This window comes from Haemaphysalis longicornis, unplaced genomic scaffold (assembly GCF_048455015.1).
Source record: "Haemaphysalis longicornis isolate Haplotype H1 unplaced genomic scaffold, Haemaphysalis longicornis Haplotype H1 scaffold_35, whole genome shotgun sequence".
NCBI lineage: Eukaryota > Metazoa > Arthropoda > Arachnida > Ixodida > Ixodidae > Haemaphysalis > Haemaphysalis longicornis.
This window is the reverse complement of record NW_027526352.1, coordinates 546,494-571,588: the sequence shown is the minus strand read 5'-3', so window position 1 is coordinate 571,588 and position 25,095 is coordinate 546,494. Positions and strand designations below refer to the sequence as shown.

The 25,095-nt window shown below is 49.9% G+C and overlaps 2 protein-coding genes across 2 annotated transcripts; one reads left to right on the top strand and one right to left on the bottom strand.

Moving 5' to 3' along the window:
* Positions 1-2,942: 2,942 nt before the first annotated feature.
* On the bottom strand, positions 2,943-5,058 carry LOC144177947 (uncharacterized). The gene has a single exon (XM_077705514.1). The coding sequence runs from the start codon at positions 4,968-4,970 to the stop codon at positions 2,943-2,945; it is 2,028 nt and encodes a 675-aa protein (XP_077561640.1). The 5' UTR covers positions 4,971-5,058.
* Positions 5,059-12,484: 7,426 nt separating this feature from the next.
* LOC144177939 (sulfotransferase ssu-1-like) lies at positions 12,485-20,032 on the top strand. The gene is made up of 3 exons (XM_077705512.1): positions 12,485-12,649; positions 15,718-16,190; positions 19,493-20,032. The coding sequence occupies exons 2-3, from the start codon at positions 15,735-15,737 to the stop codon at positions 19,979-19,981; spliced, it is 945 nt and encodes a 314-aa protein (XP_077561638.1). The 5' UTR covers positions 12,485-12,649; positions 15,718-15,734; the 3' UTR covers positions 19,982-20,032.
* Positions 20,033-25,095: the final 5,063 nt, after the last annotated feature.

Below are 25,095 nucleotides of genomic sequence, written 5' to 3'. Positions count from 1 at the left end.
ACACGAACTTACCACGAGCTGTCGAAAAAAAGGAAATAAATACGCGCAACGCTAACAGCAAGCTCGGGGGGGCGCACTTTTGTTTATTTTGCCCGAGGCTACTGCCAAGAATAGCAGACGGGCAGCCCGCGCATGCGCAGATCGATACTGAAAAAGGTCCATACAAGGACTGACAAGAGTGAAATTTGGGGATTCAAGGGGGGGTGTCCAGAAAAACTAGGGGGGGTCTACACACCCCCTAGGGGGGGTGTAGGGAAATCACTGCCCCTCCCCCAATGTGTTCCCGGTAAAGGAGATGTTTGCAGCTGCCCTCAAAAGTGGGGGTTGACGCCATATGAGGGCCAGCGCATGCGTCAGGCTTTGCCGCCGGTGGAGCCGAGCGCAGGCGCCAAGCCCGCCGAGAAGACGAGGAACATCTCATACCCTTCCAAATCAGCATGTGTAGTGGTTTACAACGGCTTCGCTGGACATCCACTTTCACAGGGAGAGATGATGGCGGCAATTTTTTAAAATTCGAAGCAATGATTCATGGACTCAAGAAGACTAGAGTCTGGAACGCTCCACGTGTCGCACTTCGAACTCGAAGACAGTGCTTTATAGAAAAAAAAATTTCGTCAACCCCGAGATTTCAAACTGACTTCCGTAAGTTTGCATGCAAGCATTTAACGCACCATATAGATTTCGTCGAGCTTCAAGAGAGACGCCGAACTTCTTCTGGTATATCGCTTTTGGCAACCGCAGCAGTCTTTAAACCATACCAACCATGCATGGCATGACAGCGCCGCACCCATTTTAGCCAGGATGAGGCATTTGCGCACGCTCCTGTCACTTGAGCTGGTGGCCAAGTGGCACGAAAGCGCGCAGTTACGTGATCTGTGCTGCTTGCACTGCCATAAAATCAGTTAATGCAGCTGGGATTGAATACATGTAGGAAAGGGGCTTTCGCTTGCTGCATAACTCCACATTGTGTTCGATTGCCCCCTGAGCGTCTAACGTTGCCCGCGCTGCCATTATTTCAAGGCTCTGAGACATCCGCAACCAATAACTAATGAACTACGAAGACGCAGAAATGAAGGGCGACAGCAAATACGTGGTCTGCGAAAGAACTTTGGGAAGGAACACGAAGTTTTGGGGTCTCTAAAAATGACCGAACGAAAGATGAGGAATGGCGGCAGTATCTGCAGCCGGGACAATTGTCAGACCAGTATGGTGTCGAGTTTTGAGGGTAACGTGGGGCTGTCTCAACGACCACGCCGGTAAACTCCACCACCATACACGGGGAAGGCCACTCACATCGTCGCAACTCTCCTAGTGTTGCTCGGCAAGTGCACCATGAGGCCCTACAATAGGAAGTCGCTGTCCTGATGGAGAACGAAGTTGGCGAATTTCTGCAAATATTCGCGGAAGGGTCGGTCCTCTCCACTGCACGCGAGGCCACAGCCACGTGCACGGCGACTGAACGCGACATCAGCCGGGTCCGCCTCCTGCCATTTACCGCTTCATCAACTTGCTCGGAACTGGTTGGGCGCATCTAGCAGCTGGCCCCGTCCAACTACGAGGAGCTCTCGTCATGACGGGCTCGATGCCTGCCCTTCTTCTGCTGCATACGGCCGCCGTGGAGCGGATCGATATCTCGCGGTGAAGCTGCTACTGTGGTTTGTCGAGGATGTGCCATCCGGCTACCCTGGCTGTCTGCCTACTATGGCGTTTCGGGGCAACTTGGCAACTGATGCTCTGGCGATGGCCGCCGACCAGGCGGAGACCCCTGTCTCCCACGACGTGACTGCATTCGATTCGATTCAGCCTGCACCGCCGTGTGGCCTGCAAGGTCGCGGACATGCATCCTGACCAAAGCGTTCTAAAGACCCGGATCCGCAGACACTGTCCTTGTGACCAGGGCTACGGCAGCCTGGAAGCACATGGGCTCCTGGACTGAGGAACCACTCTCGCATTATTGCGTAATAAAGTTGTCTCTCTTTCTCTCTCTCCCGAACTAGCCCCGAGGCCCGCTCAGTTCTGATCCGGCTGCGGCTGAACTACTGCGACACATGAGTTACCAGGCTAAAACGGCAAGGCCAGAGGAAGTCGTCCGTTTGTGCCGAAGCCCTGAAGCGGAGAATCTGGAACCCCTTTTGGTATGGATCTGTTTCGGACGATCCTCCATGCGCGGCTGCCGTGTAGACGGCACCGGCGTGGGAAGCAGGCAAGACACAATAGCAGCCGACGCCAACCTCCAAGGGGGTTCCCATCTTCTTCGTCGTCTACGCTTCCCGCGTTGCTTGAGCGGCCGGAGTCGTTCGACTCCGGAGCTGGCGGTGGACGATGGTCGGACCAGGCTGGAGAGGAAGTTGCGGGTAGTTGGAGAGGAAGTTGCAGGAGAGAGAGAGAGAGAGAAAAAAAACTTTATTAAGTGCGAATGCACTTCTTAAGCGACCCTGAATCACGCGTCCACCGCCGTCCGTCCGTCCGCACCACATACCCACTTAGGGCGATTGGCCAAGAAGAGTTCCTAATTTCTTTAACACATACCCTTATTAGGGCGATTGGCCAAGTAATCTGAATCACGCGTCCACCGCCGTCCGTCCGTCCGCACCACATACCCACTTAGGGCGATTGGCCAAGAAGAGTTCCTAATTTCTTTCGCACATACCCACTTAGGGCGATTGGCCAAGAATCGGGCGTGAGAAGGGCTAATGCACCCGCTTAAAGGAGTACTGACACGAAATTTCAAAGCTGAGATCCGCTCTAGCAATCAAGTACAACGACAACACAAATAGGTGTCTGTGAATAAATTCATCTTTCTTTCTTTGTAGTTGTGTGTGTGTGTGTGATCTCTCTTTCGCGAACATTACCGAACCGCGCAAATTCAACTCCTGCATTCGCACTTTCACATTCTTCCCCTCGGGGAAATGCGGGGAAATTTTTTCTGGTCAAATTAAGACCTATGCGTCGTACTCTTCCGCAAGAAGAATAATGGTTCGCTGGTCAACGAGGGCCGCCGACGCCAACCACACTCGCCAGTTCGGAGGAGGGGGGTTAGGGTAATGAGGAGACTGCTGGGCAGCGGGGCAGGAGAAAAGGATGTGCCCAACATTTGCGTACGTAGCGGGGCAGTTGGGACAGTATGGGTCGGAGCGATAGCCGTAGTGGTAAAGACGTGCCGGAGTGGTGAGGGTGTTCAGCTGAATTGCCCGAAGGGTGTGCACTTGTGAAATGGATAGGGTAATGTGTGGTGGCGGAAGAGTTTGTAGCGAGTGCCGGAGGTGTTGGTAGTGCTCTTTGAGGGTTTTCTTGTAGAAATATGCCTCGTCCGCCATGGGAGGGAAAGGCCAAGGGATCACCAGCGCCCGGTTAGTAATCTCGCGGGCCAGCTGGTGAGCCAGCTGATTGCCAATAATCCCTGAGTGGCCCGGCACCCACACCACAGCGACCGAGGCAGGGGAGAGGAGCGAGAGAGTTTCAGAGAGGTCGTCATGCAGATCTTCGGCAATTCGGTTGTCGCGAAGAGCTCGAATAGCCGCCATGGAGTCGGAGCATATGCGGTAGCGGGGGGAAGGGGGTAGGGAAGTTAGTTCTCTAGTTGCGTGAACGATCGCCGCGAGTTCGAGAGCTAAGGGAGAAGTAGGATGGGAGTAAGGGCCTGCTGTGGAGGTTATTGGGGTGTCAGTGGGGTGGGACATAATTACGCAAGCAGTGGAGCCACAAGCTGGGTGATATGCCGCGTCAACATAGCATGTGACAGTGTCCGGAGGGAAGGGGTCGTGGTAAAACGCGCGAGCTTGCCGTCTGCCCTCGTGAAGGTGTGGGGTCATGTTGGAGGGAATGGGGGCACAGCGGAGGTTACTGGGAAGGGGCCGTTTGGGGGTGTGCAGGGGAAAGTCAATGGGCCTGATGCCCGCCCGCTGAAGCAGCCAATGGCCCTGCGCGGAGCCAGACAGACGGCCCAGCTGTCGATCCCTGTGGAGGCGCAGAAGATCAGGAAGAGGAAGGAAGAGACCTGTGGCGTATAATTTCTCTGTAGAGGCGTGTGTTGGGAGACGCAGGGCAGCTTTGTAAAGTGTGTTAAGGGCAGATGGAACACTTCGCATGTGTGCCTGTGTTAATGTGCAGTATGGGAGACAGTACAAGATTTTGTTCAGGGCGAAGGCTGTTACCAGCTGACTGGCTCTGCGTTCATCGATGCCCCCACGCCGCTTGACCACCCGTCGGACCAAGTGAGTCACTTGGTGGCATGGGGTGATCGTGGACTTTATTACATGGGAGAAGGAGTGGTCTTGGAGGGGAAATCCCAGAACCCGGCAGGATGAAGATCGGGGGACGGGAGTGACATCGAGGGTAAGCGACAAGAGTGGGTTGACAGATCGTTGGTATTTAGTGGCGGAGAGTAAAAGCAGCTCTGATTTCTCTGGAGCTGCTTGCAGGCCTGAGCAGGAAAAGAACTGAAAAATAAAGTCAAGGCCAGATTGCAACGTTTGTTCCACCTCCCCCGGAGACCCATGGGTGCACCAGAGGGTAATGTCATCGGCGTATAGAAGCGACTGAAGGTTGGGGATCTCGGACAAGGCTGTGGCAACGGGGGCAAGGCCGAGGTTGAAGAGGGTAGGTGATAGTACGGCACCTTGAGGGGTACCGCGGGTAAGGGTGATGGGTGGGGATAGAGTGGTCCCAAGTCGGAGTAGAGCTTGTCGGGAGCGAAGGAACGAACGAACATAAGAGTAGAGGCGGGAGCCGCAATGAGTGTCTTGGAGCGGGGAAAGGATGGCGTCGTGAAGGAGGGTGTCAAAGGCCTTGCGTACGTCCACAGTCACGAGAGCATGAACGTGAGGCCCTGAGGGCTGAAAGAAAGTTTGCTGAAGAAGAAGAAAGAGGTCTTGGGTAGACATATGGGGGCGAAAACCGATCTGATTGTTGGGTAGGAAGTTGGTACTGTCGAGAAGGTCTGTGAGACGCGCGAGAACCATGCGTTCCATCGTCTTCCCAACACAAGAGGTGAGAGAAATTGGGCGAAGGTTTGGGAGGGTGGGGGGCTTACCAGGTTTGGGGATGAGGGAGATGGTGGAAGAAATCCAATCCTCAGGCAGCGTACCTGTGCTCCAGTATTCATTGATTTGGGAGAGAAGGAATTCTTTGTCCGAGTCAGGCAGGTTTTTTAGGATGGAATAGGAGATCTGGTCCGCGCCCGGAGTGGTACCAGCTTTATTTTGAGCCAGAGCACGTTCCAGCTCGGTTAATGTGAAAGGGCGATCGAGATCACTGTTTGGAGGCCCTGTGTACTCAGGGTAGAGAGAAGGGAGTGGTGGCGGAATGTATAAATCGGTCACCTCTCGGATAAGAGAGTCAGCGTCGTGTAGCGAAAGGTGCTTTTGGAGAGTGGGGAGGGGAGCCGGCTGAGCACCAAGAAAGGAGCGGAGAAGAAACCAAGGGGATTTAGTGTGGAGCGAACAGTTGATGGAATCGCATATGCGATTTCAATTTGCTGAATCAAGTGTGGAGCAGGGGCCGAATTCTCTAAAAAAACGGGCGTCGCTTTGAAACGGCGGGGTAGCGCCATGCAAATGCATGTGTTGTGGGGTTGGGGCCGTCGCTTTGGGGTTCGCAGCAGGTGGAGTCAGCCGCAGAAAAGCGCTGTGGCAAGGGCGCGAAGCGACACTTTGGGGTTCGCAGCAGGTGGAGTCAGCCGCAGAAAAGCGCTGTGGCAAGGGCGCGAAGCGACAAGTCAAACGACGGGGGGGCAGTGGGTGTCGCTTCGCGCCCTTGCCACAGCGCTTTTCTGCGGCTGACTCCACCTGCTGCGAACCCCAAAGCGACGGCCCCAACCCCACAACACATGCATTTGCATGGCGCCACCCCGCCGTTTCAAAGCGACGCCCGTTTTTTTAGAGAATTCGGCCCCAGTAAATTAGTATGTCGGTGTTCAGGGTGTCTAGCCTATGCCTTAGCTGTGTGTTGTGGGGTTGGTTACGTATAAGACTAAGAAGGCGTTTGCGGCGTCTCCACATACGCATAAGGTGTGGATCGGGGTTGTCCGACGGCGGGTCGGCCACGGTGGTGGTGGTGGTTTCAGACTGCGCCCTCTTCAGCGATCGTATCCACAGGCCATAGTTGTTGGTTCTTCGGCTCGCATGCGGCGAAAGCGGTCCCAGTTAGTATGGGTGACGACTCGTTTCTTAGGTTTGTGTGTGAGCATGAGTGTAATTTCAATGATGTGGTGGTCGGAGAGAAGGGTATCCGGAAGGACTTGCCAGATTCGGTCCGTTGTGAAAGGTAAGGTCAGGTGTTGTGGGGCGTTGTGTCGCGTATCCGTCTCGTGTGGGCGTGTCTGGAGTATTAAGGAGTGTATATGAGCCCTGCATGGTGTGTGCGTGGAGAAGGCGGCCCGAACGAAGGGTGTTCGAGTATCCCCAGATGGTGTTTGGGGCGTTAAAGTCTCCACCAAGGATTATGTCGCGCCGTTTGGGAAAGGATTGAAGAAAACGAAAGAGAGGAGAGAGCAGGACTGTGGAATTGGGGGGATTGTAGACATTCACAAGAGTAAGGGGTGGCTGCTTGGGCTCTGGGTAATAGGAGAGGGCCGTAACGTATGGAAGTAATGAGGAGGGGACGTCTTCCTGTTCATATGCGATATCCCTACGAATGTAAATGGACAATAGCGGCGTAATAGGGTCGGCATGCAGAGCTCGATAGCCAGGGATGACTTTTGCATGCCTTGTCTCTTGTAAAAGAAGAAAGTGAGGGAGTGTGGCTTGCGTAAGGAGCCATTGATGCAGATGCGTGCGATTCGTAGAAAGGCTACGGCAGTTCAACTGTACCAATTTTAGTGCCACAGGGGAGCTTATTCGGAAATGTTGGGTGGGACAAAAGGGTGGCGGGCCTAATTTTGGGGGCCACCCCAACAACCGAAGCGGAAACCGGGTGCGCGCGTTTAATTGATTGGCTTGTGTCTTCCATGGGTGTTGGGGCGTCATCAAATTTTTTGCTTATGGTTACAGTTAGGTTGTTAAGCGACTCCGTGAGCGTTGTAATGAGCGTTTCGAGGCTAGAAGTGCGTGTGTCTTGCGCCTCGAGACGTGTTTGGTGGTTCTCGACTAGCGATGTAAGGGCAACTACGCGCGAGGTAAGCTCGGAAAACCGCTGCTCGAGCTGGTCGACGCGACAAGGAGTGGGGGAACTGGGAGGCGAGTGCGGGTGTAATCGGCGGCCCTACCTGCAGTGCGACAGGCGGTGGCGGGGGCAGGTCTCGATTCACTTGCGCAGACTTCGCTTGTGCAGTCAGTGCGGGTTTAGGTGCAGGGGGTGATGGTGCAGGGGGTATATTTGATCGCTGACCCCCCACGTGGCAGACGGAGACAGTGCCACGGACGAAGTGGGCGGCTTCGACGGTGCAGGGGGTGATGCCTTCGTTAGTAGTGAGGCGCTTTGATGTACTTTTTCGAGCTGTGTGTGCCGTAGGAGCTGCTTCTGGGTCGCGTTGGCACATGCCTCATCCCGGGTCTTGCGGATGGTGCAGACTTCAGCGAAGGGGGCGTGGTGGCCATCACAATGAAGACACCAAGGTGTGCAGGAATGTGGCTCGTCGGGACGGGTGGTGACGGTGGAGCAAATGGGGCACCGCTGCTGGTTGCCGGGACATGCCAGCGTGCGGTGTCCGTATTGCAGGCAGACTGTGCAGTAGTGGGCACGAGGCTTGTGGGGACGGCACCGAAATTCGATGCGTTGGTAGTAGACGAAAAATGGAACATGCGTGCCCGAGAATGTAAGTATGGCAGAGCTTGTATTACCCATGCGGCGGGCGGACAGGATGTCGGATTGGTAGCATTCCACGTCCCGGATAAGGTCGTCAGGCGTAGCATCGGGGGCAACTTCGTGGATTACTCCGCGGCACGAGTTGGTGGGGGCCATGAGGTAAGGAGCTACTTGATGTGTGCGTCCGGCCAGGGTGATGCATTGTACTCGGAGGAGGCGGTTCACCACTTCGATGTGCTCTGTTTTGAAAACAGCAAGGCGGTCGCGATGGCGTAAGTGGAGTGAAATATCGGCGCATGTATGCGCCGGTAGCTTCGCCGCTCGGATGGCGGCCGGGAGAATTTCGAGCCGCTAAGGTGGCACGTCGGATTGCATGGCTGGCAGGTGAAATCCGACTGCATGTAGGTCGAGGCTTGGGCGGGCGGTGAGTTTAGGCTTGCGGGATTTCCCGGGGGTTATCCACTGCCCACCTTGGTCATCCAGCTCGATGGGGGCATCCTGTTCGTACGTAGAGGTGGTAGCAGGATCCAGTGCGCAGACTTGAAGCGGGGGCTGTCCGGGAGGCAGCATAGTACTGCCAGACGAGATCGTCTGCGGGGCCGGCGGCGCAGACGGTCCCGGAGAGATGCTCGCTGCTGCCGGGGTGAAAGCTGATCCCTCCGAAACGGAGGAGCGCGTAAAATTGCACGTCCGCTCAGCTCAGAGGCTCCGAGTCGACTGAGTTGCGGGAAGATGAGCGGCCGGAGTCGTTCGACTCCGGAGCTGGCGGTGGACGATGGTCGGACCAGGCTGGAGGGAAGTTGCGCCGCCGCACGCCGTGGTGTCCCCCCGCTCGGAGAGGCCGGCCGCTGCTTCAGAGCGCCGCAGCCAAAGTCCGCCCGCCGGTCACCGCAGGCGCCTCGCCGCCGAAGCGACTCTCGATCTCCCCGCTTCCAAGCGGGCCGAAACGGTGGTGACACCTCACGAGGCGCAAGCAAACCCCCCTGTTGCCCCCAGCGACAAGACGAGCCCCCTGCTGAGCATGCGATGCTCTTACTGCCTGAATGAAATTTCGGGCGAGACCTTCTCCATGTTTCCGACAACGAGATGCGCGTAGCCGCTAGCGTGGAAACGATTTCGTCTCCTCTCGCACCACCTGCAGCGAAAAGAAAAGACTGATTTTCAATGTCCTCGTCGCTGTTTGTCAGACGTCGCCTCGGCCTCAGCTGCGCCTCAAATTGGAAACGCTTTATTGACGGATGATTTGTACTGACAGGAAAGTACAGGTGTAGTGACCGGAAAATACTCAATTCTAAACAAGCACGCCAAATGCAAGCGCGTGGTACTGAATATCACCGGAACCGGAGAGCTGACTTGGGCAAGGACAAAGCATTAGCGAGACAATTCGTAAACATCGATCGTCACAGGAGACGAAAAGTTCATTTAAACGCTGAACAAGTTCAGCGTATACCTTCCCATGATGCAGAATGCCACCATCATCATCAACGAGGCCGTGCCAGTCATCTCAAACAGCAGAAAGGTAACCCTCTAGAGAAGTGTTTTAGATGTAGTGGGGCCTTCTCAAACACTATAATCATCATGAACGAATGCCACCACCATTATCGATGGTGTGTGGCCTGGCAAGTGAGCAGGGCCCCGCGATATCAGAGATCGAAATGTCTGCGAGACCGGGTGGTCGCTTTTCCTCGCCACTCCAAGTTCTGGCCGGAACTATACACCAGCAATAAATGTAGGAAGTCACACCTGCTATACCGAGTTCATGGCTCCTTCCTACAAGTGGTGTCCCGGACGTGGGGTCTCACTCTGGTGACGCCAGGAGCGCGCGAGGCCGCCAGCGGGTGAGCGTGCACCTGGCCTCACCAGTGAGACCCCACATGGAGTCTCACTCTGCTACCAGCCCTGTCGGTCCTCTCCTCTCCTTTAACACCTGCGTGGCACGGGCTTTACAAGATAGATGGATAGATAGAAGCAACTTTATTTAGTCGCCTGCAGAGCGACACCACCATTAAATGGCGCCGCGACGCGGGCCCTTACGTCTTCTCAGCGGGTGGTCTTTACTCGACTACGGCGCGTGCTACTCCCGCATTCGGTCGCCCTTGGGGGCAACGTCCCGGCGGTTTCGCTCGGCCTTTGTCTTTCAAGAGCCGCCGAGACCTGCTGGACGGACCAGAAAAGTTCCTCGAGGGCAACATTTGAGATCGTGTAACGCCTGCGACAGATTGTTGTTGCCAACTGACGTCTCAAAAGCGCAGCCGAATCGCGTCAACATGTGTGTGAAGCATTTCAGCACGATTTAGGATAAAGAACTACAAACAATGCGCCAACAACCAAAACAATGCACATAAATAGCTGAGTTGCCTAATTTACAGTCGTCGAATTTTAATACCGCTTTTTTCTTGTGGAAGTATTGCTGACGCGTGAACATATACGATCGCAATTTAGTCGAACTCTGGTGGTGCTATAGTTACATTTCGGCATTATATGTGTGCATGATTCAAAGTTTTCACTACTCTTCGGCGTTGCTTCTCGCCGTGGAATTCAACACCGCAGCACATTTCTTTCTTTCCTTTGTTTTCATTGAGTTTTTAATTCCCAAAGAAAAAAAAAACTAAGGTGCGGGACAACGGTATAATTGAGTATACTAGCCCCCCTCCCCATGAAGATATCAGAATCAGTGCAAGGACAAGGGGAATTAACTAACACTACAGTTGGTAACCTAGCAAACAAACAATAAATTTAGCAAATTTAGCATGGCTGTCCATCACAATGTGAGCATGCAGAACATACCGTAACACGAACAAAATTTCAACACTATATCTAGGAACATTTTCACAGAGAAAATTATTTACGCAAAAGAAAGTACATAGGCAAAAAATGATGCCAGTAGGTAGATTTCTCTATACAAAGTTGTAAAAATATAGATTTTACAAAACAATACTAGAGTAATGGTATCCTAAATCATTTTGGAGTACCGTATTTACCCGATTCTAACGCGCCCCCCATTCTAACGCGCACCCGATTTTCCTGGCAAAAAAACCGAAAAAACTTGCACCTCCGATTGTAACGCGCACGGGACTTTGTGACCCAGACAAACGAATGCGAGAGAAACGGGCGATTTATTTCCCGAAGTAATCTCACTCATCTCACTCCTCGTCGCTCTCCGCTGACCTCAACATCGGGGCCCCGGTTCCTTCAAGCGCGCTCGCGATGCCACACTTCTGAACGAACATTCAACCATGGTCGATGGGATCGTGGCCCACGCCTCGCACGCCCATCCCGAAAACTTCTCCAAAGGTGCACGCTTCAGCCGACCGCTCGTTCTGAACGCGTGGGAGCTGCTGCTGCCATTGCTGTTATCAAGCGTGCAAGTGAAACGATTTGACGATTTGTGTGAACGCCGATAGAAAAGCCTAGGCGCCTAGGCTTGCTGCGTCCAAAAAATCGTTGCTAAAAGCTTTGGCGCCATCTTGAGATGGCGATGGCGATGGGTGGGACGAAATTTCCACTGTTTCGGCAGTTTCGGTTTGTATCCGATTCTAAAGCGCATGCGATTTTTCGGCATATTTTTTCGGAAAAAAAGTGCGCGTTAGAATCGGGTAAATACGGTACACGTTTCGACAATATCTGTAACATTTCCATTTTTTGACGAAATTAGGAATCACATAATGCCTATTTCTAATGCTGTAATGTGTTCTTATGCTGAGAACATGTACTTTATTTTTCTGATTAGGATACTAGAATTCACTGAAAACCCGCCGCGGTGGCACAGTGGCTATAATGCGTTGTGGTGTTGAGCACGAGGACGCGGGTTCCCTTCCCGGCCGCGGCGGCCGCTTTTCTGATGGAGGCGAATAGCAAAAACGTCCGTGTGTACGAGATTTCAGAACACGTTAAAGATCCCCAGGTGGTCAAAATTAATCGAGAGCCCTCGACTACGGCGCGCCCCATCGCCTCCGTTGCGTCGGCGCGTTGCACCCTACAATCAATCAAGCATTGACCGAAAGGTAGGTTTGTTGAAATATGTGCTGATTTGATGGCGAACACCAATCGAGTGAAGCAAAATCTTCGCATCGTCCTGAAAACTCTAAAACAAGATACTGCGTGTTTTTTTATTTCATTTCTTCTATGGTCACATTTTCTTAAAAAGCGAGCTTCAAGCGTGCAGTGGAGCATTTGATGCAAGTGACCCTGGCGCTGCAACGCCAGGTTTCCCTTCTCATGGGTACATAAGGGTCTTGCTTAAAAAAAGCAAGTTTAATGTTCCACACTAAAAAATAGCAGAAATCTGGTAACCTAACATATGGTCCAACAGTTTGCTATCGCGGAAGGATCCTTGTGAGGCGTTGATGTTTCGTTCACGTTGACATAGGGACCAGAAAGGTACATTGTCAAACCTAGTGCAGCCGCACCTAAGGTTGGAACAAGTGTTCCAAGGACTGCATAAAAACAATACACACAGCCTTCTTCCACTGTGATTAGTTATTTAAGAAATGCCTCCTGGCCAAAGAAAAGACTCGGTTTTAACTATAATATCAGTGACAGGGCAACTTCGAAGAGAATAATTCCGGTCGTTGGCCGCAATTTTCGTGAAGAAGGTTATCGCTGCATTGTCTCGTGCTGCGGTAGTTTGATAACATTTTGTTGCTTATCTACTCGAAGTGCCGTCTGTACAGACCTACGTGAGCGAGATATGTGAGGTGCGAAAAGTGCACGGCTGAGATAAGCGCAGCTATTGCTGATATGGCCTACGAGGAGACGCCACTTTCGACCCCCGTTACTCTCAGGGGTAGGGCATTCTTTGTGAGCAAACTTCAGCGGGAATTTTCTGTCAGCAGTTGTTGCCCTCACGTGCCGGGTAGTGTCCACAAAGAAGACCTAGAGCTTGGGCGGAGACTCACTGAAACAGGTAAAAAGCCCTGCACCTACCCACTACTCTTCGATTGTTCTGTTTTTAGTGGCCCATCTCTCTTTCCAAACTCAAGCTGTCTTTTTAGCTTCTATGAAAAGAAAATTGAAAGTTTAGAAACATCACTTTTTTGACTTGACGAAAAAGACGTCAAGAAAAATTTCTGTAGTTTGTCGTATTTTCGCTTGTAGTACTGTTGTCTTGTCGTATTCTTGTCATGTCGTGATTCTGATCCCATTTCTCGTTTGCCTGTGCCCTACAATGCATGTTGTTTAGCGCTGATATTTTTAGAAAGTTTGCCTCGTTTCGCGCGTACTATATGGATGCTTGTGACGCTCACGCACTGAGCCAGTAACGTTATCAGGATTTTTTTCATTACCAAATAAAACAATCGTTACATTCTGTAAAACGTCCTTCCTTCAGTGGTTCTTGGGAAGTATTGCCAGTATAGCCATTATATTTGGGAAGTATAGCCAGTATAACGCGTCAGCAGCTAAATGACAAATAAAGTGTAGAAGCGAAGTCAGAAATTATTTTGCTTTGAGCAGCACCGTACACGATCGAAACGAAGCGTGGGCATTGTTATGCGCCTCGGTTCCCGCAATTACGATTCCGTATAAGGAAGTTGCGCACTTCACCACTCTAATCCTTTCCGTGAGGCGACAAACCAAGCACGTCTTCATGCTGTGTCCGCAAGGTATAATTAGAGGTTGTTCATTTGAATGTGCAAGAAAGGTTCAGCAACATTTTTGCAAGTCTTGTAATACACACGTACCGTACGGGAGAAAGTCAAATTGACGAAGACGTTCATAGAACGCTGTTTGACGTAAATGATATGCACCGGTAAAGGCTCTCAGAAGAAAAGGTAGAAGCGCCCCTCGTAGTCCACTTTGATAAGGACGCCTGCCAGCTTCTGGGTTTGTGTTGTTCATCATTGCTTCCCTGTTCCTACAACAGTCCCTAGACACTATCCGAAAGGCACATCTCCTATAAAACATGCAGGCTTTTCTTTGCTTGAGGCCGTCGATTCCAGTCACTACAGCGCTTTTTGCGAAGGGAATGCCTTATGTCGGGCCTACACAATAAAAAAAAAAAACGAATTCGTTCATTACTAACTAAATGCACGAGGGAGCGTCCGCGACATATTGAACGCATTCATGCCTCAAAAAGTGTTTTCTGCGCACTTGGACAAACTATTTTTAAAATGCTACGGAACATCTAAGCATAATAGGCGGGCATAAAAACGCACAGAACGATTCCAACACAACTATCCGAAATACTTGCGAAAGGCTATTTACGGACTGTTTTCAACTATACAAAATTAGCGACGCTTTCACTAAGTCGTGCAAGGCTTGAACCATAGCGTAGTTGGAGAATTTGTTTCTATATAAGCACTGACGGACACACCACCACGCATTGCAGTAGGTTAGGAATTGTTTATTTACATATTCCGTCCCAGCTTTTCATTGTAATAGTAAAAACAATCGTAATATCCATCTATATCGTCGTCTTCATCACGTATGACTGGCGAGCCCAGATCGCTTTGTCCGCAGGCTTTCACATTTCTTTCGAAGCGTAATGTGTCAGCACGCGCTAGCACATGCTGCAACCGGATTGGCGAGCTGGGCATCGGTAAAGCAAAATGTCGGGTGCTCCCCATTGAGGCGCAGACACGCGTGAACTGTTTTGTTGGTATTCTTTGTGAGCGCCACGCGCCTGCCTGGACGACGCTGGGCGCTCCTCGTAAAACGCATGCTAAAATGCGAGGTAAACGGCAGGAGTAACTATGATTCGGGGTTTCTTGATGACGCGCACGCATTACGGCTAGCAACAACAGCTGCGGTGTTAAAAGCTAAAACTCGAAGTATGCGTCTCCGCAACATCTGTGCAGAATAATGAATGCTTCATATGGAGGAATACGAACTCATGAATGATTTGATTGATGGTAGGGTTTAACGCGCCGACGCAACGCAGGCGATGAGGCGCGCCGTAGTGGAGGGCTCCGGATTAATTTTGACCACCCGGGGATCTTTATCGTGCGCCGAAATGTCGTACACACGGGCGTTTTTGCTTTTCGCCTCCATCAGAAAAGCGGCCGCCGCGGCCGGGAATCGAACCCGCGACCTCGTGCTCAGCAGCGCAACGCCTTAGCCACTGAGCCACCGCGGCGGGTAACTCATGAATGATAAGATCTACTTACAGAGCCTGATGCTCTATGTATCTGCTTTCAGTGATATGAGAAATGGCAGTGAAGGAGAATGTACGCGCCAAGAAGCGTTGTCGGAATGCCGTATCTCGAAAGGAGTGACGGCATTTCAGGACCTTGCCAAACTAGGACGTACCAAAATAGGCGCAGGAAAGAGTTATGGGCTCAAATGTTAGAGGCTGCCATCTAGTATGGAATAGTACAGAGGCTGGCCTGCACCGCGTCATGGTTTCGAATACATTGGTAGTTACGCATTGGATTTAATTATTACATCTTCATACGGCGTCTTCAAACGAATGCCGAGAGCGCAATATAACAAAGTAATGGTAAGCGTCGTTGATGAAGCGCACAAAGCTTTTTCCACTCAGCATACAAAGCAAGCTAACGGAAGATAACCCTAATGGTTAATTGCTCTATGCTGAGCTAATCATTCTAGCTAGTGGCGTTGCGAGATATATTGAAAAACCAATGCCGGTGTATCGGTGGCCAATATGTCGAAGCATAAGAACCCCCTCAATTAGTTATAGTCTGAGCATTTTTCGCATACTTAACATGGCTTTCAAACATCTGATAATCAGAAGAAAAAGCAGCCATTCTAATAATGGCATGCGGCAAACCCGATATTATTTGCAAAATACATAGGATGAGCATGGAAATTGCACTAAATCTTGTCGTTTTTTCTTTCTAGTTACGACGCTGTTCATTTTTTGTTTCACAATTGGAGGCCTCCTCGTTCGCTGACGGCAGATTTGAAGAGCGATACAGACGTTTACCGAATTTTGGTTATGCGCGTATCGACACTCCTGTTTAGCTATATATGTTTTAAATAAAGTAGTATTTCTTGCTGTGTTTTTTTTTTCAGATAACCACAGCGCTACCATGGACTCTGAGTCCTACCGAGACATCAGTGGCATGTTGATGCACAAGTTATTCCGCGAGGAAAACGTTCGGTCAGCAGTGAAGTACAGGCCAAGGGATGGGGACATCTTTGTCGTAACATACCCGAAATGCGGCACTAATTGGACGCACTACATCGTCTACAACATTCTCAGCCGTGGGACGCCACCTGCTGACGTCGGAGAGTTCAGCCTCTTGTCTCCTTTCATCGAGGTTACTGGAGCTGAAGTTGCCGAAAACCCGGCGAGATGGGGTCCTATCATGACGCATTTCCCTCTGCACATTCTTCAGCCAGTAGAAACAGCCAAATACATCTACGTTGCAAGAAATCCCCTTGACTGCGCCGTTTCCTACTACCACTTCATATTGGGCCTGACGCCAAAGTCCGTCACCGATGTTTCATTCGGAAAGTTCCTCGACATGTTTCTCGCTGGAAAGGTATACATACTCCTGCAATTGTTCATTTAAGAATGGGGAAACCCGGTTTTGCCATAACTGATTGAACTGAACGGCAGTGTTCGCACATTTGGAGTACCTGGGCAATTTTAGGACCAGTTTGGGACATATAGAGAGAAACTAGGTTGGTATGGCGGTTATCTTTTCTACTATCATGCATATCATTGGGCTGCTACCTTCGCTAATACTGCTTGACCGTGCTGAAACTAAGAAAACAAGATGCTGGGAAAAAGCGTTTTAATGTCACAAAATCCTGTTATAGGCGTGAGTGAGCTGCAAGTGAAACAGACTAATGATCCCTAAAGCAATATTAAGTTGAGTTCCCATAAAAATTTAGAACCATAGGCACTGTTCACTGCGGCTTGTTTCAAATGATACCGGCTTTCGGAGCACTTCGAAATGCTAGTAGACGCTTATCCCCCGGTCCTATTTTGTTTGCGCCGATAGAAAAAAAACCAATAAGTGAATTCATGCAAGATGGAACCCTTGGGATTTTAGTTTGAATGATATATTGCGTTTGGACTCCACTAGTGCCTATTTCTTCGAATGCTGCAGAAATGCAGCTTCCGCAGAGAGCCTTCGCAGAAGGGAAAGGACAAGAACCTTAGCATAGCGACATCAGTTTGATTTTCAGCAGCTATTTTAGCCCGATCGCACCATTTCAGCTTCCTCGTGCTCGGAAATGTGATTTAGCACAGCGAATTGACAGTGAAAGGACTGCAACACTCAACGTTTATTCCAATGACACATCTTGGCGACTATAGGTAACCACCTGTCGAGGCTACAGAAAACAGTTGGGGACGAGGCGATGCTAAGCGACTAAGGTGGCGATGAGGACTGAATTGGATTGGATTGGAAAAAACGTTTATTTGGCCGACGGTTAAACACTGAAATCCTTGCCGCCGCCGGAGACGAAAATGGTCGGAACGAACACTGGCTTCGTAGAGAGAAGCCTGTTATCTCCGCAAAGTAACTTTCGAACACTTTTAGTCATGTCGCACTAGTGGCTAAGAACATGCCGTAGTGCCCAGGCGCGTAGGCTGGCACTCTTGTCTCGATTTGTAGGTTGTTCATGTACACCTGTAAGTTGTATATTACAGCCTGGTCGGGGCAACACTGGCGTGGCCCCACATAATCCACACACCCTTGGCGGCTCTTTCAACGTCAACATGGTTTGAACTTGAAAAGCAGATGCAGATGATACAGCACCTGTACAAAATTATGTCACCGGGGGTCCGAACAAAAAAGCTGAAGCAAGGCAGATAGTGATGGTATAAGCTTTATGGGAGCCAATGTTTTAGGCCTGAGCACACAGCGCTATGCACTAGTTAAAGTGAATTTAGAGATTTAGCGTAGTACGGTACCCCCTGAGAAGTTCTTCTTGTACCTCCTTTCCAGGTGAGGTGCGACGCACGATCGAGAGGGTGGAAATATGGCGTAAGATTTTATAGCACAAATATAATCTAGTGAGCCCCGGAAGGAAAGATGTCCCAATAGTAACTACGAAATGTGTGACGAGAGAAAAGAATGCTCCGGGAGACAGTGGAAGGACCAGACAAAGGAACGTAGTCGTCACGGGGGACGGTAGGTAAACAGAAAGAGCCGATCACAGCTTGGAAAGTCCTAAGCATAAAATACTTTTTTTGGTTGACACTGATTCGAGAGGGATGCTCAAGATTATGGAACAGCTGACAGTCCAAAATTTGGCTGGATGGACTCTTGCATCCTTCCAAAAATACGTGTCATGTTGTGAAAAACGTTGTGACAACTCCTTTCTCTTCGTCCGCTGAGTGAAATATGACTTCTTATGCGTACACATGATGCTACAAGTTCCACACTTTTTCGATCTTGCATTCAAGCGAATATGCGGGGCTTTATTTAGCACTCGGAGTGATTTTGTTATTAACACTTCGGAGATCGGCTTGTTTACTGTTAGAAACGCCGGCTTTCACGTTAAAAAACAAGCGGAATAATGCTTGGACTCGTAGTATAAGCAAGCGGGACCATTTCGACATATTCAACTTTGGCAGGGCTGGTATGGGCAGAAATTGTTCAGTGCAAAGAAGACCACACGGACATTTCATCAAAATAAAAGTGCGAAACAAAGCAAGTGCTTTGGTTAAGTTTTATACGATGGAAACTGAAACAAACGCGTCAAGGCGATGCCAAAGAGAGGCGAAGTCAAACAAAACATTAAAACTTGTGTCTTTTTGAGCTGCTCAAAGCACAGCAGGAATAAAAAAAGTGGCAGCAGTCTGAACGCGGAGAAATTGAATTGCAGTTAGCAAACTTTCATTGCATTTATCGTGGGAGGAGTGAGAGGGAAGGGGAGAGCGTGGACGGTAAAATGGGGAGAAGGGGGAGGCATTTGCCTGCAAGGGCAGCATGGTACCGCCGAGGGACGAGTTTGCAGCAAAGCAAACAGACACAACGTCAATCTCTTCTGAACATAATTACCTGTACGTAATGTTTGAACATTTCTTGTTTGCAGTTTTAAAGAACCCTCTGAACACGAATCATCACGAATTGGCTTACTATCAAAGGGTTCCAATCTGAGCTTGTGGTTGAGGTGAATGCTGTGCTACAAAGTTTAACATGTGAAGACAGCCCACAACTTTGAAACTGTGGTAAGACTGAGGGGATATGAATGGCGATTGGGTGGTTGGCCGTGCTTTCATATGAAAGCACAGCCAACAGATATATGAAAATATATGAAAATGCGAAATGCCGAGATATATGAAAGTGCGAAACAGATATATGAAAATGCGAAATGCCGAGGCGACGGAAAAAAAGTTCTGGCAAAATGGATGTTCGTTACATTAAAGTGATGCTATTATATTTGGATTAGGTGGAGCACATAAAACGTGTGGTGCATTCCCTTTTTAAGTAAAGAGATACAAAAAAGCTTAAGAATAAAGTGGTTTATTGAGGGATTATCTGCGATTAAGTGCACCGAACACCGTTTTGGGTCTCCATTTGTTTTAATCAGATACAGTGACACGAGCGAATAATGGTTCAAACAACGTGTTTTGTGTAATATACAACGGCTTTGATGACGTTCTTCAGGTTGTTAGAAATGAGAAAATTATGCAGAAACGCCTATAAATCATCGCAGCAGCATGGGCGGACGTAACGCCACCAAGTAATCTTGTGACCACACATGTAATTGCACATCGGATGTAGTATTACATACATGCATTTTTACTCATTTGTGGGCCATGTTTTGTTACAAACTCAGCATACTCAATTCTGCACATTTTGTGACATGCCCTCCATTTTTACAGGTAATTTACGGTGGTTACTTTGAGCACCTCAAGCCGTGGTATGACCGTCGAAACGATTCCAACGTGCTGTTCATCACCTACGAGGAACTCAAGGCCGACACGAGAGCGCAGGTGTTGAGGATTGCGGAATTCCTGGGTGAAGATCACGGAAGGGCTCTGCGTGAGGACAGCCATTTAGTAGAGCGAATTCTAGATGTCTGCAGTCTGAAGAGCATGAAGGTATTCTACGATGTCAACCCTGAGGAAAGGTTCACAAAAGTAGTTCAAGCAGCCTCGAAATTACTGGTCGGCCAAAAGTCGCGCATGGAAATGCCGGTTAGTTTTGATGCAGAGAGGCATGAGGGGGCTGGTTACGTACGGAAGGGGATTGTAGGGGACTGGAAAAACTATTTCACTCCAGAACAAATTAAAAAGACCAAAGACTGGATTGCAGAGAAGACTCGAGACAGCGACGTCATGAAAGTTTGGAGTGCCGTGGACCTGCCATAAATGCTCCAATATAAAGGAAATATTTTGTGCAAAATACAAAACATCAAGAGATGATGGGTTCCTGTCAGTATTATTTTAGTGTCGTGTCGAAGTAGTCTGCACATTTTCTGATTACAGGGTTGGAGTGGTGATAAAATTCGTGCGTTTTGGCATGGAATGCTTGGGCACCCTGACGTCATGTATTGTAGTATCGTGTTAACGCAAAAGCACGGAACTAATAATAAGGTTGTAGGTTTCTAGGCTTTTCTAGGTAGGTAGCTAGGCGAGCCGATCGACATTCGTTCGCTGCTGACCGCTCTCTAGGCTCAATACTTCGGGCTTAGAAATACTAGAAGTTTCGCAGGTTTTAGCAAGTGCGAAAAAATCCAAATAGCGTTGTTCTAATAAACAAATAGTGTAGGTGAGCTGTAACACTGTAGACTGTAACACTGTAGGAAACTGCAAAAACACTTAACGTGACTGTTCTGAACTGGACAGATGTCCTTCGATGTTACGGATGCGCTATGATACGGCTTTGAAAACTCGGTGACTCCGGAGAAGCCGATGAGCGTTAAGACTGTTGTGGGAGCACGAGGCAATGAAAACGTCGAGCCACAGAACAACACATATATTTAGAATAGAAGGCAGCAGCTGACGGGCCAGTGGCAGCTATGTCTGGCCGAACACTCAGAGTACCTAAGAGCACTGACTTCTCGCGCCACGAGGATCATGCAGTGAGCCTCAGAGTGGTGCTTCGTCGTCTTCGCCAATGCTGCTACAGAAGCTCCCCCCTTTAGTGGCGGAGCCGTGGAGTAAGCATGTGTTCGTATTCGAACTCACCACGGGCGATCTTGTAGCGATCAGGCGGCAAGCGACGAGCTAAAGCGTGAGCGGGCGGGTGTCATGAGCAACCTCCGAAAAGGTATGTATTGAAAACCCCAAAGGTGTATGCGCCGAAACCCCCCCAAAAAGTATGTGGCAAACAAGAAGGTACGAAGTGGGCCAACAGTAAAATGAACAGGGCGAGAAAGAACAGGAAGAGGAAGAGGAAGGAGGTAAGTGTCGGGAGAAAGAAGAAGAGGAGAAGACCAGGCTACGCTCCTGGAACCGAACCCAGCGGTATCGGGGCCCGACGACGCCTCAGGCCTACTCACAGGAGTTCCAGGCTTCAATCCCGGAGGGAGACCCAGAGGCAATGCTCCGTCGGTGGGTCCAGGTTACCAGCGAAGCTACCGGGCTGGGACGCTCGGGTTGCGCCCTGGCGGGCTACTCCCCTGGCTCTTGGCAGCGACGGCTCGGTTCATTACCTGCAAGCGCTAAGAGACACGACGGCCACCTTGAATCATACAAGCATCGCAGGACATAGACTGTAACGTGAAGCTACACCATGTTTAAAGATTTTAAGCGAACTCGAACCGTGAGAACACTTCGACTATTTACAATTGTTGGTCTCATGCGGGGATTTAACGTCTGCATCCATTAAAGGTTTTTCGGTGCGTCCTGCCCGCTTGATGAATTGACGTGACAGGGACCCATGGTAGGGCTACGCCACAGTAAGGTTGCTGCACATTAGTTGAAGTAAGGAATTTTGGTGTCGCGTCGGCGACGGCCCCGAAGAGCGAAGCAGGAGACGTACGCTCGAGTCGAAGAGTCAATCCAAAGAACTTAATTTATGCAGTGACGTCATATATAACCTGGGGTGAGCCCCCTGGTGTTAGAATCACTTGACATCAAAACCGAAACCGAAACCCCCAGATACTACAAACTTCCCGCCTTGAAACAAACTCCCCCTTGGGAGAAAAGGCTAGACGAAACACTCGTTTTTATATTTCATTTGCACTCTCTGCACACCACTGCACTTTCACGGCACGCACACAGCACTGTTCTGGCGAACCCCCTTTCACCTTCGTCTCCCCTTTTTATTTTTCTTCTTTTCTTTTTCCTTATCGGCGGACTCGTGGTTATATTCGACGTCCTGGATCGTGGGCTTTCCCTCTTCGTAGGCCTTCTCGACGCCTCCCTCAGGCTTGTCTGCTTCTTTGGCCTTCTCGACTTTTTTTTCTTCTTCCTTGTGAACGAGGGGTTTGATCGGGTAACGCAGTTGAGACTTTGAATCTCTCAGTAAAGCTGAGACTGTTTTTGTCATTTTTTTAGCTCGGATGTGTGAGCCTGTAGCTCACGGCGGAGCTCTCCCACAATTTTTCCAAGTTTGTCAACTTCTTTTTGGGTATGCTCTAAAAGGCGCCTGTGTTCATCATCTATTTCTAGTATTTTGCCACGCTCTACAAGAGTGCTGTAGTCATGCTCTGTTTGGTTGTGGTTCGAAGGTGCTGTAGCTATTTTATAGCATCGGGGCTGGTATCAGACGGAGGGCATAAAAGGCAGTCATGCTTAGTAGAGATCTCGCTTTTGGCACAACCTAAAATAAGAGAGGTTCCTGAGTATTTTAAACTGAACATTAGCAGTGAAACATCCTGACACAGGTATGATACCACCGGAATAATCTTTAAGAATTCGTGGTGGAGCTTCAAGTGTTATCTGCGGAGCAAAGTAACGTTGAAAAATTTGTTCGCATGGAATTGAGACAACTGAGCCTGTGTCTACCAGAAAGGAGAGTGATGTGCCATTCACCTTGACATCAGCGTAGAATCCTTGCCGTTATGAAATTGCGTGTTGACCCAGCTGGTTGACGACTATTGCCTTGTCGTCGTCGGGTGGGGTCTCGATGTTTCGCAACGGTTGCCGGGTCTGTCGTTTCACACGAGGTGACGACTGCTGCGTGGTTGCAGAACGCGGCGTACGGCAGGCATTCCGGAAGTGGCCGATTTTACCGCACCGGAAACGCGTTTTCCCCAGAGCAGGACACTGTTGAAGAGGGTGCCGCACACTGGAGGAGAACGCCGAGCACTGGTCCAGGCTAACCTAAGCCCCGGACGTGACGGTGATGCCCTTCTGTTTCTTGAGATTGTGGGGCGAAACTTGCGACGTGGAAAACGGGTGGGGCACTGTAGAAGTGGATGCCATGTCCTGTCACAAAGGCCACAAGTTGTCGGCGGGGAAATTTGGTGGCTGGTTCTAAACGTAGCGGATCGAAATTCACGATGTGGAAATCAAAGCGGTCGAGTTCGTTGAGTCCCGTCGATTCCTTGAACTATCTCTTCACTGGCTGCTCTATATCGTTGCATCAGATCTTGAACTTGAGTTACGTTTTGGGTGACTTTGGTGGCGTTTCCAAACGTCAGTGCCGGGCCTTCTGTGAGCAGACGTTCCCTGGTGCGTTCCGACGCCAGTCCGACGATGAGTTGGTCGATTAATGAGGGTGTCTCGTCAGAGCCGAAATTGCACTGTCAACCTCCGCCACACACGGCGGGCGAAGTCGATCGCCAATTCCGTTTCTGCTTGACATAAACTTCGGAACTGTATGCGGTTCGCCCGCTGTGATTTCGAGACGTCAAAGTGAGCCGCGAGGCCCTGAACGAGATATTCATAGTCGTTGCCGGCGGTGCTTGCGTCCGCCGGTCTGCCTGACTCGATCATGTGCGCAGTTCTATTTGCTTCCACTCTTTTGCGTTTCGGCGTACATTTTTCGCAGCCTGCTGCGATAAGGTATATTTTGAATGAGCGGTGCCACTCGCTCCATGGAAGGGCCAGCCTTCCCGGGCACGGAAGGAATGGAGGTGGCTTCAGGGCTTTGTCAGCCGTCTTGACAAGATAATGAACAAAGTTGGTGCCGCTCTACTGTGCTTCGTGAAGTTTATATAATCCTGGTGCCACCTTGTGCCAGTTGGCGATATCTTGACGTATACCTGGTGTTTACATGTTATTGGATGGATCTGCTACGTATCGCTTGATGAAGGCCGATTTTGGAACGATGACGCTAGCCGTCATCTTCTTCCCAATGCGGTCGACCGCGGAGGCCTAACGCTCTACCGAACTTGACTGAATATTTCAGCCGAAATACATAAACGAAAAGACTTGCGGCCAGTACGGCGGCTTAGGTGTTATTCAAGAGATGTGAGTGCTTACATTTTAGATGGTTCAGGAGTCGGCTGCGCTATTGTATTGTGGTGTCGCGTTGGCGATGGCCCCGAAAGTCGAAGCAGAGACGTACGCTCGAGTCGAAGAGTCAAGTCAAAAGAGAATAATTTATTCAGTGACGTCATATATATACTCTGGAATTAGCCCCCTGGTGTTAAAATCACTTGACATCAAAACGGAAACCCAAACCCCCCAGATGTACAGGGTTCTAAAACTGAACATCAAAAAATTCATAGTTGAACTTGTATATGTTTATGAGCCAATACAGAGCTGTTGGCGCAACCTAGAATTTGAATCCCAGGCTCATCGAAAAACGCCCTGTTTTCAAATAGACAACCGTATATGATCATACTGTGTCAAGTATGTCCTTAAGGGTACGTGGCCGACGCGTTTTTTAATCAATTTTCTGCCGGGCCTGGTATATTTTTATTGTTGGGCACGGGTGGCGTGCTCTAGCCAGCTCGAGATAGAGGGAGCCCTTATTATCACGGTGAAGACTGCAGCAACTGCGCGACTTCTAACTCGAAGGATGGCTACAGATTGCTCCACTTCTTGGCCCGTTTGCCTGACTCTTTTCTAAATAAATCTTTTCCACAACCAGAATCAAGACAAACGTGACGTCTTGATGCATTCTAGTATTATCTACCTCTGTCTATGATATTACTTTCACTTACCTCCTGACTACCCTTCAGTATTCTTGCGGAACTCCATTTATTATTTTCTTTTTTTTTTGGGAGCCCCATGAATGTTCCTGTTCGCTTGGCCAACCCGACAAGTGGATGGGCGGCGCCTTTCATGTCGTAGTGGCCTCCGCCACACACAGGAAACAAATGAGGGGCTTTGTGGCGCTGTTGCTCAGAACTGAAACAAACAAACGTAGTGTTGTGAGCGCGTATTACGTTGGCTACATTTTAGCATATTATACACCTGCACTGCCCCAACGTTTGTTTTGAAGCGCCGCCTGCCGGAACTAGCTGGCATCACTACAATGTATTGCAGCTGGCGTGTACGATGCGTGTTGTGCAGGGCGAACCGCGGATTAACCAAAAAATGTACGGAGGGTGTAAATAGCTTGCGGCAACCCGAAGGCTACTATT